General features: G+C 40.8%; 1 protein-coding gene across 8 annotated transcripts in view; it reads left to right on the top strand.

Annotated features, from left to right (window-relative positions):
• LOC139753730 (tuberin-like) overlaps window positions 1–13,721 on the top strand; it is a 582,506-nt gene that overhangs the window by 70,237 nt on the left and 498,548 nt on the right. For all 8 annotated transcript variants that reach the window (XM_071670514.1, XM_071670517.1, XM_071670516.1 and 5 more), the window contains one exon: window positions 7,193–7,361. In XM_071670514.1, coding sequence (XP_071526615.1) covers window positions 7,193–7,361 — 169 coding nt within the window. The remainder of the gene's footprint in view (window positions 1–7,192; window positions 7,362–13,721) is intronic.

Genomic DNA, 13,721 nt, shown 5'->3' with positions numbered 1-13,721 from the left:
AGAAAGAGGTAGGAGGTAAAGAGAAAGGTGCAAGAGATGAAAAAGAGGGCAAATGAAAGTTGGGGTGAGAGAATATCGTTATTTTGTAGGGAGAATAAAAAGATTTTTTGGAAGGAGGTAAAGTGTGTAAGACAAGAGAACAAATGGGAACATCGGTGAAGGGGGCTAATGGGGAGGTAATAACAAGTAGTGGTGAAGAGAGAAGAAGATAGAGTAAGTATTTTGAAGGTTTGTTGAATGCGTTTTATGATAGAGCGGCAGATATAAGGTGTTTTGTTCTTGGTGGTGTGTGAAGTAAGGGGGTCAGTGAAAGCTTTGTGGAACATGAAAGCTGGTAAGGTGGGGTGAGAGAATATCGTTATTTTGTAGGGAGAATAAAAAGATTTTTTGGAGTGAGGTGAAGTGCGTAAGACAAGAGAACAAATGGGAACGTCGGTGAAGGGGGCTAATGGGGAGATAATAACAAGTAGTGGTGAAGAGAGAAGGAGATGAGTATTTTGAAGGTTTGTTGAATGCATTTCATGATAGAGTGGCAGATATAAGGTGTTTTGTTCTTGGTGGTGTGCGAAGTGAGGGGGTCAGTGAAAGCTTAGTGGAAGATGAAAGCTGGCAAGGTGGCAGGTTTGGATGGTATTGCAGTTGAATATGTAAAAAAAATGGGGTGACTGTGTTGTTCATTGGTTGGTAAGGATATTCAAAGAATGTATGGATCATGGTGAAGTGCCTGAGAATTTGCGGAATGCATGCATAGTGCCGTTGTACAAAGGCAATGGTGAATGTTCAAATTACAGAGGCATAAGTTTGTTGAGTATTCCTGGGTAATTATATGGGAGGGTATTGATTGAGAGGGTAAAGGCATGTACAGAGCATCAGATTGGAGAACAGCAGTGTGGTTTCAGAAGTGGTATAGGATGTGTATTGAGGTGTTTGCTTTGAAGAATGTATGTGAGAAATGATTATAAAAACAGATGGATCTGTATGTGCATTTATGGATCTGGAGAGGGCATATAATAGGGTGGATAGAGGTGCTTTGTGGAAGGTTTTAAGAGTATATGGTGTGGGAGGTATGTTCTATAGAGGGAGTGAAACTTATTACCAAGGATGCAATGCATGTGTACGAGTAGGAATTGAGTAAAGTGATTGGTTCCCAGTGAATGTTGGTTTGCGGCAGGGGTGCATGATGTCTCCATGGTTGTTTAATTTGTTTATGGATGGGGTGGTCAGTGAGGTGAATGGAAGAGTTTTGGAGAGAGGGTGAAGTATGCAGTCTGTTGTAGTTGAGAGGGTTTAGGAATTGAGTCGGTTGTTGTTTGCTGATGAAACGGCGCTGGTGTTTGATTCGGGTGAGAACCTGCAGAAGTTGGTGCCTGAATTTGGTAAAGTGTGTGGAAGAAGAAAGTTGAGAGGAAATGTGAGTAAGAGGAAGGTTATTAGGTTTCGTAGGGTTGAGGGACAAGTTAATTGGGAGGTAAGTTTGAATGGAGAAAAACTAGAGGAAGTGAAGTGTTTTAGATATCTGGAAGTGGACTTAGCAGCATAAGGAACCATGGAAGCGGAAGTGAGTCATAAGGTGGGGGTGGAATGAAGGTTCTGGCAGCATTGAAGAATGTGTGGAAGGTGAGAATGTTACCTCAGAGACCAAAAATGGGTATGTTTGAAAGAATAGTGGTTCCAACAATGTTATATGGGTGCGAAAGGGCTATACATAGGGTTGTGCAGAGGAGGGTGGATGTGTTGGAAATGAAATGTTTGTGGATAATATGTGGTGTGAGGTGGTTTGATCGAGTAAATGATAAAAGGGTAAGAGAGTTGTGTGGTAATAAAAAAGAGTATGGTTGAGGGGGCAGAAGAGGGTGTGTTGAAATGGTTTGGACACATGGAAAGAACGAGTGTGGAAAGATTTACAAAGAGGATATATGTGTCGGAGGTGGAGGGAAGAAGCGGAAGAGTAAATTGGAGGTGGAAGGATGGAGTGAAAAAGATTGAGCCATCTAGGCCTGAATATACGGGAGGGTAAATGGCATGCAAGGAATAGGGTGAATTGGAACAGAGTGTTGTACCGGGGTTGATGTGCTGTCAATGGATTGAACTTGAGTATGTGAAGTGTCTGTGGTAAACCCTGGTAAGGTTTGTGGGACCTGGATGTGGAAAGGGAGCTGTGGTTTCAGTGCACTACACATGACAGCTGGAGAATGAGTGTGAACAAATGTGGCTTTTTTTTTTGTCTGATCCCGGCACTGCCCTGCTAGAGGGAAGGGGAGGCTTGCTGTTTCGTGTGTGCTGGCGTGGTGACGGGAATGGATGAAGGCAGCAACTGTGGATATGTATATCTCTTTGTATGTATATGTAAGCATACGTTGAAATATTCTTGTATGTATATGTGCATGTGTGGGCGTTTATGTATATACATGTGTATGTGGGTGGATTGGGTCATTCCTTTTCTGTTTCCTTGAGCTACCTTGCTAACACGGGAGATGGCGATTAAGTATAATGAATGTTATACTTAGTCCCTGTCTCCCGCGTTAACAAAGTAGTGCAAGGAACAGACGAAAGAATGGCCCAACCCACCTACATACATATGTACATACATAAACGCCCACACACGGGCATATACATAGTACACATTTCAACATATACATACATATACATACATAGATATATACATATATATACATGTACATATTCATACTTGCTACCTTCATCCATTCCTGTTGCCACCCTATCACATATGAAATAGCACCCCTCTCCCCCTGCGCACATGAGGTAGCACTAGGAAAAGACAACAAAGGCCACATTAGCACTAAGTCTCAAGCTGTCATGTGTAATGCATCAAAACCATAGTTCCCTTTGCACATCCAGGCCCCACAAACCTTAATGTGCCCTGTTTCAATCCATTGACAGCACGTCGAATCCGGTATACCACATCGTTCCATCTCACTCTATTCCTTACACACCTTTCACCCTCCTGTATGTTCAGGCTCCAATTGCTAAAAATCTTTTTTACTCCATCCTTCCACCTCCAATTTGGTGTCCCACTTCTCCTCGTCCCCTCTACCCCTGATATATATATCCTTTGTCGGTCTTTCCTCACTCAGTCTCTCCATGTGATCAAACCATTTCAATACACCCTCTTCTGCTCTCTCAATCACACTCTTTATTATCACACACCTCTTATCTTTTCATTACTTACTCATCAAACCACCTCACCACATATTGTCCTCAAACATTTCATTTCCAACATACCCACCCTCCTCCATACAACCATATCTATGGCCCATACCTCACAACCAAATAGCATTGTTGGAACCACTATTTTTCAAACATACCCATTTTTGCTCTCCCAGATAAAGTTCTCACCTTCCAAACATTCTTAAATGCTGCCAGAACCTTTGCCGCCTCCCCCACCCTGTGACTCGCTTTCATGGTTCTGCCCACCTCCCACCTTTCTCATGCCACATGCACCTTTTGCACAACCATCACTGCTTCCCTAAATACATCACATTCCTCCCCCACTCCCCTCTTGTCGTTTGCTCTCACCTTTTGCCATTCTGCACTCGATTGCTCCTGGTACTTCCTCACACAAGTCTCCTTTCCAAGATCACTTACTTTCACCACTCTCTTCTCTTCAACATTCTCTCCTCTTTTTATAAAACCTCTACAAATCTTCACCTTTGCCTCCACAAGATAGTGATCAGGCGTCCCTCCAGCTGCCCCTGTCAGCACATTAACTGAGACGTGCTGTCAATGGACTGACGGAGGGCATGTGATACATCTGGGATAAATCATGGAAAAGTCTGTGGGGCCTAGATGTGTGTAGGGAGCTTCATTCTCTTAATTGAATTTTATGATTGTTTTGATTCTTATTAAGTGTGGTTCTTCTGGAAGTGTGGATAGTATGCCTTTCTCCTAGATTTCTTAGCTGGTGCATGAAAGCCAAATCAGTTGGATTTAAGCTAAGTCGGATGAAGTGTGGATAGGTACTTTTGAAAGTCTATTCCAATCCCTTATACAGTATACTAACTGGGGGTGTTACAAAATGAATGAAAAAAAAATGGTAGATGTGTAGGGTTATTTTGTCTTAAAGTTTTATTCCCAAGGGAGTGGGGATGGTGGCTGGAGTTTGTGGAAAGTTGTTTCACTGTTGTGTGATATTTTTCCCAAATGATTGATTCTCGCTCAGGCATTCATAAAGAGGTAGTTTATAGTGTCAAAGATTGTATGACCATCTACACATTCAAACAAAAATCTTCCTCCTTTTCCATTACGGTTTTCTTTATGTAGCTCATGTTTCTGTTAAAGAAACATGGAGAGAAAAACCATAATATCTACAATTATCAGAGAAACTATGGATTCAGCATTAATTTTTTCTCATTCAGTATTGGGTACTTTTTCTTAGTTGACACAAATGGAATCTTGCCTAGAAATTGTAGTTGCTACCACTTCACATGCTTATACTCAGGTTGCAGTATTAGTGCTAAAAACATGCTGTAAAGAAAATGCCTTGATAATTTGCTAAGTGAGCTTGGGAAGGAGACTTGTGTGAGGAAGTACCAGGAGAGACTGAGTACAGAATGGAAAAAGGCGAGAACAATGGAAGTAAGGGGAGTGGGGGAGGAATGGGATGTATTTAGGGAATCAGTGATGGATTGCACAAAAGATGCTTGTGGCATGAGAAGAGTGGGAGGTGGGTTGATTAGAAACGGTAGTGAGTGGTGGGATGAAGAAGTAAGATTATTAGTGAAAGAGAAGAGAGAGGCATTTGGACGATTTTTGCAGGGAAAAAATGCAATTGAGTGGGAGATGTATAGAATAAAGAGACAGGAGGTCAAGAGAAAGGTGCAAGAGGTGAAAAAGAGGGCAAATGAGAGTTGGGGTGAGAGAGTATCATTAGATTTTAGGGAGAGTAAAAAGATGTTCTGGAAGGAGGTAAATAAAGTGCGTAAGACAAGGGAGCAAATGGGAACTTCAGTGAAGGGAGCAAATGGGGAGGTGATAACAAGTAGTGGTGATGTGAGAAGGAGATGGAGTGAGTATTTTGAAGGTTTGTTGAATGTGTTTGATGATAGAGTGGCAGATATAGGGTGTTTTGGTCGAGGTGGTGTGCAAAGTGAGAGGGTTAGGGAAAATGATTTGGTAAACAGAGAAGAGGTAGTAAAAGCTTTGCGGAAGATGAAAGCTGGCAAGGCACCAGGTTTGGATGGTATTGCAGTGGAATCTATTAAAAAAGGGGGTGACTGTATTGTTGACTGGTTGGTAAGGTTATTTAATGTATGTATGACTCATGGTAAGGTGCCTGAGGATTGGCGGAATGCATGCATAGTGCCATTGTACAAGGGCAAAGGGGATAAGAGTAAGTGCTCAAATTACAGAGGTATAAGTTTGTTGAGTATTCCTGGTAAATTGTATGGGAGGGTATTGATTGAGAGGGTGAAGGCATGTACAGAGCATCAGATTGGGGAAGAGCAGTGTGGTTTCAGAAGTGGTAGAGGATGTGTGGATCAGGTGTTTGCTTTGAAGAATGTATGTGAGAAATACTTAGAAAAGCAAATGGATTTGTATGTAGCATTTATGGATGTGGAGAAGGCATATGATAGAGTTGATAGAGATGCTCTGTGGAAGGTATTAAGAATATATGGTGTGGGAGGCAAGTTGTTAGAAGCAGTGAAAAGTTTTTATCGAGGATGTAAGGCATGTATACGTGTAGGAAGAGAGGAAAGTGATTGGTTCTCAGTGAATGTAGGTTTGCGGCAGGGGTGTGTGATGTCTCCATGGTTGTTTAATTTGTTTATGGATGGGGTTGTTAGGGAGGTGAATGCAAGAGTTTTGGAAAGAGGGGCAAGTATGAAGTCTGTTGGGGATGAGAGAGCTTGGGAAGTGAGTCGGTTGTTGTTCGCTGATGATACAGCGCTGGTGGCTGATCCATGTGAGAAACTGCAGAAGCTGGTGACTGAGTTTGGTAAAGTGTGTGAAAGAAGAAAGTTAAGAGTAAATGTGAATAAGAGCAAGGTTATTAGGTACAGTAGGGTTGGGGGTCAAGTCAAATGGGAGGTAAGTTTGAATGGAGAAAAACTGGAGGAAGTAAAGTGTTTTAGATATCTGGGAGTGGATCTGGCAGCGGATGGAACCATGGAAGTGGGAGTGGATCATAGGGTGGGGGAGGGGCGAAAATTCTTGGAGCCTTGAAGAATGTTTGGAAGTCGAGAACATTATCTCGGAAAGCAAAAATGGGTATGTGTGAAGGAATAGTGGTTCCAACAATGTTGTATGGTTGCTAGGCGTGGGCTATGGATAGAGTTGTGCACAGGAGGATGGATGTGTTGGAAATGAGATGTTTGAGGACAATGTGTGGTGTGAGGTGGTTTGATCGAGTAAGTAATGTAAGGGTGAGAGAGATGTGTTGAAATAAAAAAAGCGTGGTTGAGAGAGCAGAAGAGGGTGTTTTGAAATGGTTTGGGCACATGGAGAGAATGAGTGAGGAAAGATCGACCAAGAGGATATATGTGTTGGAGGTGGAGGGAACGAGGAGAAGTGGGAGACCAAATTGGAGGTGGAAAGATGGAGTGAAAAAGATTTTGTGTGATCGGGGCCTGAACATGCAGGAGGGTGAAAGGAGGGCAAGGAATAGAGTGAACTGGATCGATGTGGTATACCGGGGTTGACGTGCTGTCAGTGGATTGAATCAGGGCATGTGAAGCGTCTGGGGTAAACCATGGAAAGCTGTGTAGGTATGTATATTTGTGTGTGTGGATGTATGTATATACATGTGTATGGGGGTGGGTTGGGCCATTTCTTTCGTCTATTTCCTTGCGCTACCTTGCAAACTCGGGAGACAGCGACAAAGCAAAAAAAAAAAAAAAGATTGCTGATCGCACTTAGGAAGGTTGCATGAGTAAGATCGTTATAGAAAAAGGGTGGTGTTCTCAGGTATTAACAAAGTGGAAAAGCAAAAGGAAACACTAAGATAGAAATAGGAAATTATCAGTGTTTCAGGGATAGCGTAGGACAGACTATCTTTGATTTTACTATGCTAATGTGGTGATGAAAAAAGGAAGAAAAAACAACAACAATGAGTGGAAGGTTAAGGATGATTTTTGGCCAAGGAGAGTGCATTGCTGAATAATGAGTCATTTTTTAGCTGCATTTCTAATAGAAAGTAGCATCCATTTATTCTGAACTTTTAATGTTTCTGCAGGCATATGTATGGCAGAGATATAGTGAAGACTGTGGTCCTGATTCATTTGGAGGGAGTTGAAAAAGAAACTGATGTTAGAGTCCGAACAGCTGTTGTTAATTTACTCATCCAAATCGCTGACACGCAAGAGTCAGAGATTGTACTGGATGTGCTTAGCATATTGGAAAAGGTAAAGACACTGATGTTTATTATAGCATTTCCTTTTTTTTATGAAGAATACTAAAGGGATATTTTACCAAATGGCTTTGACCTGGCATAGATGCAGAAACCTTATAGCAGTCACTTTGTCCCTTTACATATATATCCATAATTTTCTGGAATCAGGATAGCCTTCAGTGCATGCGACGTACTTTGAAATTTGAATTCTTCATTATGATAGGTATGCCTTTCAAGGGAAGTGGCAAAAGTCAAAGATCAAGGTCACATCATATGTCACTGTTTGGTTCATTTCAGTTGTTGTTTTACCTTGAGTAGGTACCTTAATTGATTACTCAAGAACCATGCTGGGAAAATCTGTTTATCTGTGCAGTTTTCTCCTATAGATGCGTATCTCTTGCATGTACAGGTACACCACTGATTTTCCGGCACTCTTGGTTGCAAAGCCTTGTCGGATTAACCATTTTGCTGGACCAACCGTGGTCACATAATAATGATTCATCAACACACTTCTAACCCACTAATTATACATCTCCCATGTGACTGCTAGAGACTTAAATTGAACAAATATGGAATGTTTGAGCACCCTAAGATGGTAAGTCTGTCCTTAGATTGTTTGAATATAGTGGCGTATCTAGGGTATGGCAGGTAGGGCAGGTTCCCTGGGTGCCACTTGAAGGGGGGCGCCAGTGGCGTAATGGTGTCCTGGATCCAGACAGTGATTTGCATCTTAAAGATTTAGATTTCTTGACCATGAAAACATACCTTTGGCATTTGGAATCGCATTGATATCATGATTACTTCAATAGCTATTCACAAAAATGATATTTCCGTAATGGCATCCTGGATCCAGACAATGATTCGGATCACTCCCAAAATCAATTGGTCCTTGTGTCATTTCTGACTTTTCCTGAAAATTTCATCAAAATTTATTTATAACTTTTGTTGAAAGTTGCTCTCAGACAAACAAACAAATGCCAGTAAAAGCATAATCTCTCTTGCAGAGGTAATAAAAATAAAAAATATTGGTTCATATGTTTGGATGGGTGCAGTTTCAGTGCTTGCCACAGGTGCTATTTCCCCTAGATATGCCCCTATTTGAATCCTGTGGGGTCTTCTTCGTCTTCTGTTGATAGTGTTTTCCTAGGTGGGCATCACCAGAATAATGCAGCTTCGTATGCATTATTCACCTGCTCAGAACTGAGGTGCTCATCAGCTACAAGTTTCGCAAATTCGTCCACATACTCAGCAGCTCCTTCGTGGTTTGCTGACTGCTTTTCTCCGCACACTTTATTCATGGAAATTCCATGACTCTTCTTGAATCTTTGAAGCCATCCTTCACAGTAGTCATGCTCATGTTGTAATTTAAGTTTTTATGGAACAACTTAGCCTGGCTCATCATCATGCTATGACACTGTTGAAACCATTCCATCATCATTCGATCGTGCTCAGTACTCTTACCATCTTACAAAGTTTTTCTAATCATCATTCGCTTCTTGGAATCGCTGTCTGCATAGAATTTCAATATTTTCTCCCTTTGCTTCTTTATATATATCATAAACATTTGATGAATCAATACTGTGGATGTCACACAGCTTACTCACCGAAACACTACGGTCCATTTTTTCTACAGTTCTACTTTACCTTGGATCGATATGGACTGGTATTTACGTTTGACACTACGACTGACACTCTCATATGTCTTAGAAGCCATAGCTAGGGTTAAATTTAAGCAGAATAAGCTAAGAATCTCAGAATTGTGGTATCACCACCAATGAGTGCAGTGTAACGAATGTAAATAAGTGCGCCCTACACACAATGCTATCTGTGGCCGCCCAGTAAACTAGTCTGCTGGCCATGGTAATTTCAAGTGCCTTCACATAATTTTGTCTGGACTGAAGGAGGTGCCAAACCATCAGTTGCCTGAAAATCGATGGTGTGCCCTTACTTAAATTGCCTCGCACTTATTTTCCAGTCACTCAGCATGCTGATACTGCTTTATCTTCTTTACTACCTAATCCCTTTTAAGATCTTTCTAGCAATCACTTTTAACAGCCAGGCTGTATTGTGTGTACTACCAGTGGTTATATTGCTTCTTAACATGAATCTTTCTTCATGTTCAGTTCATAGGTAAATTTCAGGCAGACAGTAAGCTTAGTTGAAAACAAGATGGCAAAACCTTTAACATTTGTTTGTTTCAGTTTTTACTATATGTGTGTCAGAATATGCAGCATTATATAAATAGAAGTATTTTTTTGGTGAAAGGCTTCTTGAAAATGTTATTCCGTGCAGTTCTTATCTTAAAGCTTCACTCTTTCGTGTAATCGTTACACAGTTCATGTCCAAGAAGTATTGAATGGAAAATATGGGGCATGTTAGAGTAAAATGTTTTATGTATATTGAGTGCTTTTCCCCTGAGGAATGCCAGTGAGAAAGCTCAAAACATTTCTATTTTGTTATAGGCAATTGAAGCCTGAGTCTTTGATGATAGTTTGTTTGATATGTAGGGATAGAGTATATGAATGTAAGCAAGAGACTTGTTAAAAGTGTAAAGAAGCACCTTTAAGGTATGAGTAATGGATGAATGTCAAAGAATGACTGAGGAATAGATTTTAACAGTTACATTGTAGTAGAGAAAGTTAAAGAGATACGGCTCCAATAATATAAAGCTCCCTCCCACTATAAAACAATTTGATTTTCATTTTTCTTTTTATACTTGATCACTGTTTCTTGCTTTAGTGTGGTAGCACTAGGAACAAACAAAGGCCTATTTTGTGCACATCAATTCTACCTATCATGTATGATGCACTGAAACTACAACTCCCTATCCACAGTCAGGCTCCACAGAGCTCGCCATTGTTTTCCCCTGACCATCTCAGTGACCTGGTTCAGTCCACTGACAACATGTTGACCCCTGTATGCTACACCATTCCAGTTCTTTCCATGCCATACTCCTTTCACATTCCTGCATGTTCAGGTACTAATTATTCAGAAAGATATTTTTTGCTCCATCCATCTGTCTCTAATTTGGTCTCCCTGATCTTGTTTCCTCCACTTATGACACTATATCTTTTTAGTTTGTTGCTTCTTATTAATTCTCTCTATATATGTCCAAATCATTTCAGCTCGCCCTATTCAGCCCTCTAAACCACTCTTTTTGTATTACCATAGCTCCCTTTTGCCCTTTTATTACTTACTCGATCAAACCACCTTGCACCACATGTTGTACTCAAACATTTAATTTCCAGTACATCCAACATCCACCCCCTTCTGCACATCCTTATCTACAGCCATACCTTGCATTCATATAACATTGCTGAAACTACTATACCTTCAAACATACCCATTTTTGCCCTCCAGATAATATCTCATTGCACACATTCTTCAGTTCTCTCAGAACCTTTGTCCCCTCACACCCTGTGACTCGCTTCTACTTCGATAGTTTCCTTTACTGCCAGGTCCACTTCCAGATATTTCAAACACTTCACTTCCTCCAATTTTTCTCCTTTTAAGCTTGTACCCCATCTAACTTGACCATCTGCCTTGTTAAACCTAATAACTTGCCTTTATTCACATTTGCTGTCAACTTCCTCCTCTCACACACCTCTCCAAACTCGTCCCCAATTTCAATAGTTTCTCACTTCAATCTGCCACCAGTGCTGTGTCATCAGCAAACAACAACTGACCCCTTTCCTGGCCCCCTCATCCCATACAGGCCTCATACTTGCCCCTTTTTCTAAGGCTCTTGCACCTGTACTTCTCATCACCTGATCCATAAACAAATTGAACTGCCAACATGACATAGCACACCGTTGCTACAGGGCAGCTTTCACTTCAAACCATTCACTTTCCTCTCCTCCTTCTCGTACACGTACCGTACAATCTTGATAAGAACTTTTCTCTACTTCTAGCAGCTTGCCTCTTATGCTTTATACTCTTAAAACTTTTACAAGGCATCTCTAGCAACTCTATCATATGCTTTCTTCAGATAAATAAATGCCACACACAGATTATTCTCTAAGTATTTCTTACACAGATTTCTGAAAGCAAACATGTAGTACACACATCCTGTACTGCTCCTGAAACTATGGTGTTCCTCCCCAATCTTATGTTCTCTACGTGCCTTCACCCTCAATCCTTACTCCCTTTACAACGTGCCATTTACTCGAACAATCTTGTACCTATTCTGTTTGAACACTTACCTTTATTCCCTTTACCTTTATACATTGGCACCATATCTCAGGTACATCACCATAATCTATACGTTGAAAATTATAGCAAAGCAGTCACCAGCACAGTCACCAGCACAGTCACCAGCACAGTCACCACCTTTCTTAAGAAATTCAACTGCAATGCTATCCACTCCAGCTGCCTTGCCACATTTCTTCTTATGCAAGGCTTACATTACCTCTTCTTTCTTCATCAAACCACACTCCGTTACTCTTTGCACACCTCCACACCTCAAACACTCAGAATCAGGTAATCATTGATAGGTGGTTACATTGAATAACTAATGTTAGTTCATTACTCATCATCCATTAAACTAGGACTCCTTTAGAAATTAGCCTGGTGGTGTTCATAGGCTATTACTTCCATAGAGCAGATTAACTAGTTTCTGTGTACAATATATATGCCTGTGTCTTGTTTTTATGCTGAATCAGAATCTTTGCTATAACTGCAACTGAACAGTCATCCATCTGTCTAATAAAGTGGCATTTTGGAGCCTTCCATTTATTGATGTACTTACAAATGACTTGATTTAAGGAAAATTGAAGAGAATGTATCTGAAGTGCAGTTTAGAACCTGTATATAGACATTTTGTAATGGAGCTTGTGTCTGCAAATCTTTGCCAAATAACAGTAGTGAATTAAATATATACATATGATCCGCCTTCAACATAATCTTAGATCTGCTCTTGACTTTAGTAAGTAGATGTCCATCGCTGACCATGAAGCAGAGATCTAGATTTTGGAGGAAGGAAGGAGCAGCAGTGGTATTGTGGATTTAGACTGAGATTTTGTGTCTTTCCAACATTCTTATACAGGTACACTATCAAATTTCTGGCAACTGATGGTTCAGCACCTCCTTTAGTCCAGACAAAATTGCATGAGGGAGCTTGAAATTACCGTGGCCACTGGACTAGTTTACTGGGCAGCCACATATGGCGTTGTGTATAGGGCTTGCTTATTTACATTCTTTACACTGCACTCAGTGGTGGTGATACCACAATTCTGTGAGATTCTTAGCTTATTTTGCTTAAATTTAACCCTAGCTGTGGCTTTTAAGATATATGAGTGTTAGTCGTGATGTCAAACGTAAACACCAATCCACATCGATCCAAGATAAAGTAGAACTGTTGAAAATAATGGACCATAGTGTTTTAGTGTGTAAGCTGTTGACATCTACAGTATTGGTTCATCACCCGCTTATGATATAAAGAAGCAAAGGGATAATATATTGAAATTCTATGCAGACAGTGATTCCAAGAAGCAAATGACGATTAGAAAAACTAAGATAGTAAGAGTACTGAGCACGATCGAGTGGTGATGGAATGGTTTTGCCAGCGTTGGAGTGATGGAGTGGACTTGTCAGGTAGCATGATAATGGACCAAGCAAAGTTGTTCCATAAAGAACTTAAATTACAACTTGAGCTTGACTATAGTGAATAGTGAAGGATGGCTTCAAAGATTCAGGAAGCGTCATGGAATTTCCATGAATAAAGCATGCAGAGAAAAGTGGTCTGCAAACTACGAAGCTGCCGAGTATGTGGACGAATTTGCAAAACTTGTAGCTGATGAACACCTCGGTCCTGAGCAGGTGTATAATGCAGACGAAACTGCATTACTCTGGCGATGCACATCTTGGAAAACACTAACAACAGAAGACGAAGAAAACCCCACAGGATTCAAATCTAAAGACAGACTTACCATCTTAGGGTGCTCAGACATTTAATATTTGTTTAATTTAGATGTCTTGCAGTCCATGGTATACTTTAGACACATTAGAGATGTATGATTAGTTAGTTAGAGGTGTGTTGATGAATTATTATTACGTGACCATGGTTGGTCCGGCAAAATGGTTAATCCGGCAAGGATTTGGAACCAAGAGAACTGGAAATTCTGTGGTGTACCTGTACTTTAGTTATGACAATGATAAGGATGCCTAAGTTTCCTAAGCATGAAACTGGACCTTTCCATGGTTTACCTCCGACGCTTCACATGCCCTGGTTCAATCCATTGACAGCATGTCGACCCCAGTATACCACATCGTTCCAATTCTCTGTATTCCTTACATGCCTTTCATTGTCCTGTATGTTCAGGCCCCATCATGACTAGAGCAGATACCCTGTGGGAAAATAGATGTGCTTTAAGTG

The sequence above is a fragment of the Panulirus ornatus genome, chromosome 15, assembly GCF_036320965.1.
Source record: "Panulirus ornatus isolate Po-2019 chromosome 15, ASM3632096v1, whole genome shotgun sequence".
In the NCBI taxonomy this organism is placed as follows: Eukaryota; Metazoa; Arthropoda; class Malacostraca; order Decapoda; family Palinuridae; genus Panulirus; species Panulirus ornatus.
The sequence above is the reverse complement of the archived record's forward strand: the minus strand, read 5'-3'. Positions and strand labels throughout refer to the sequence as shown.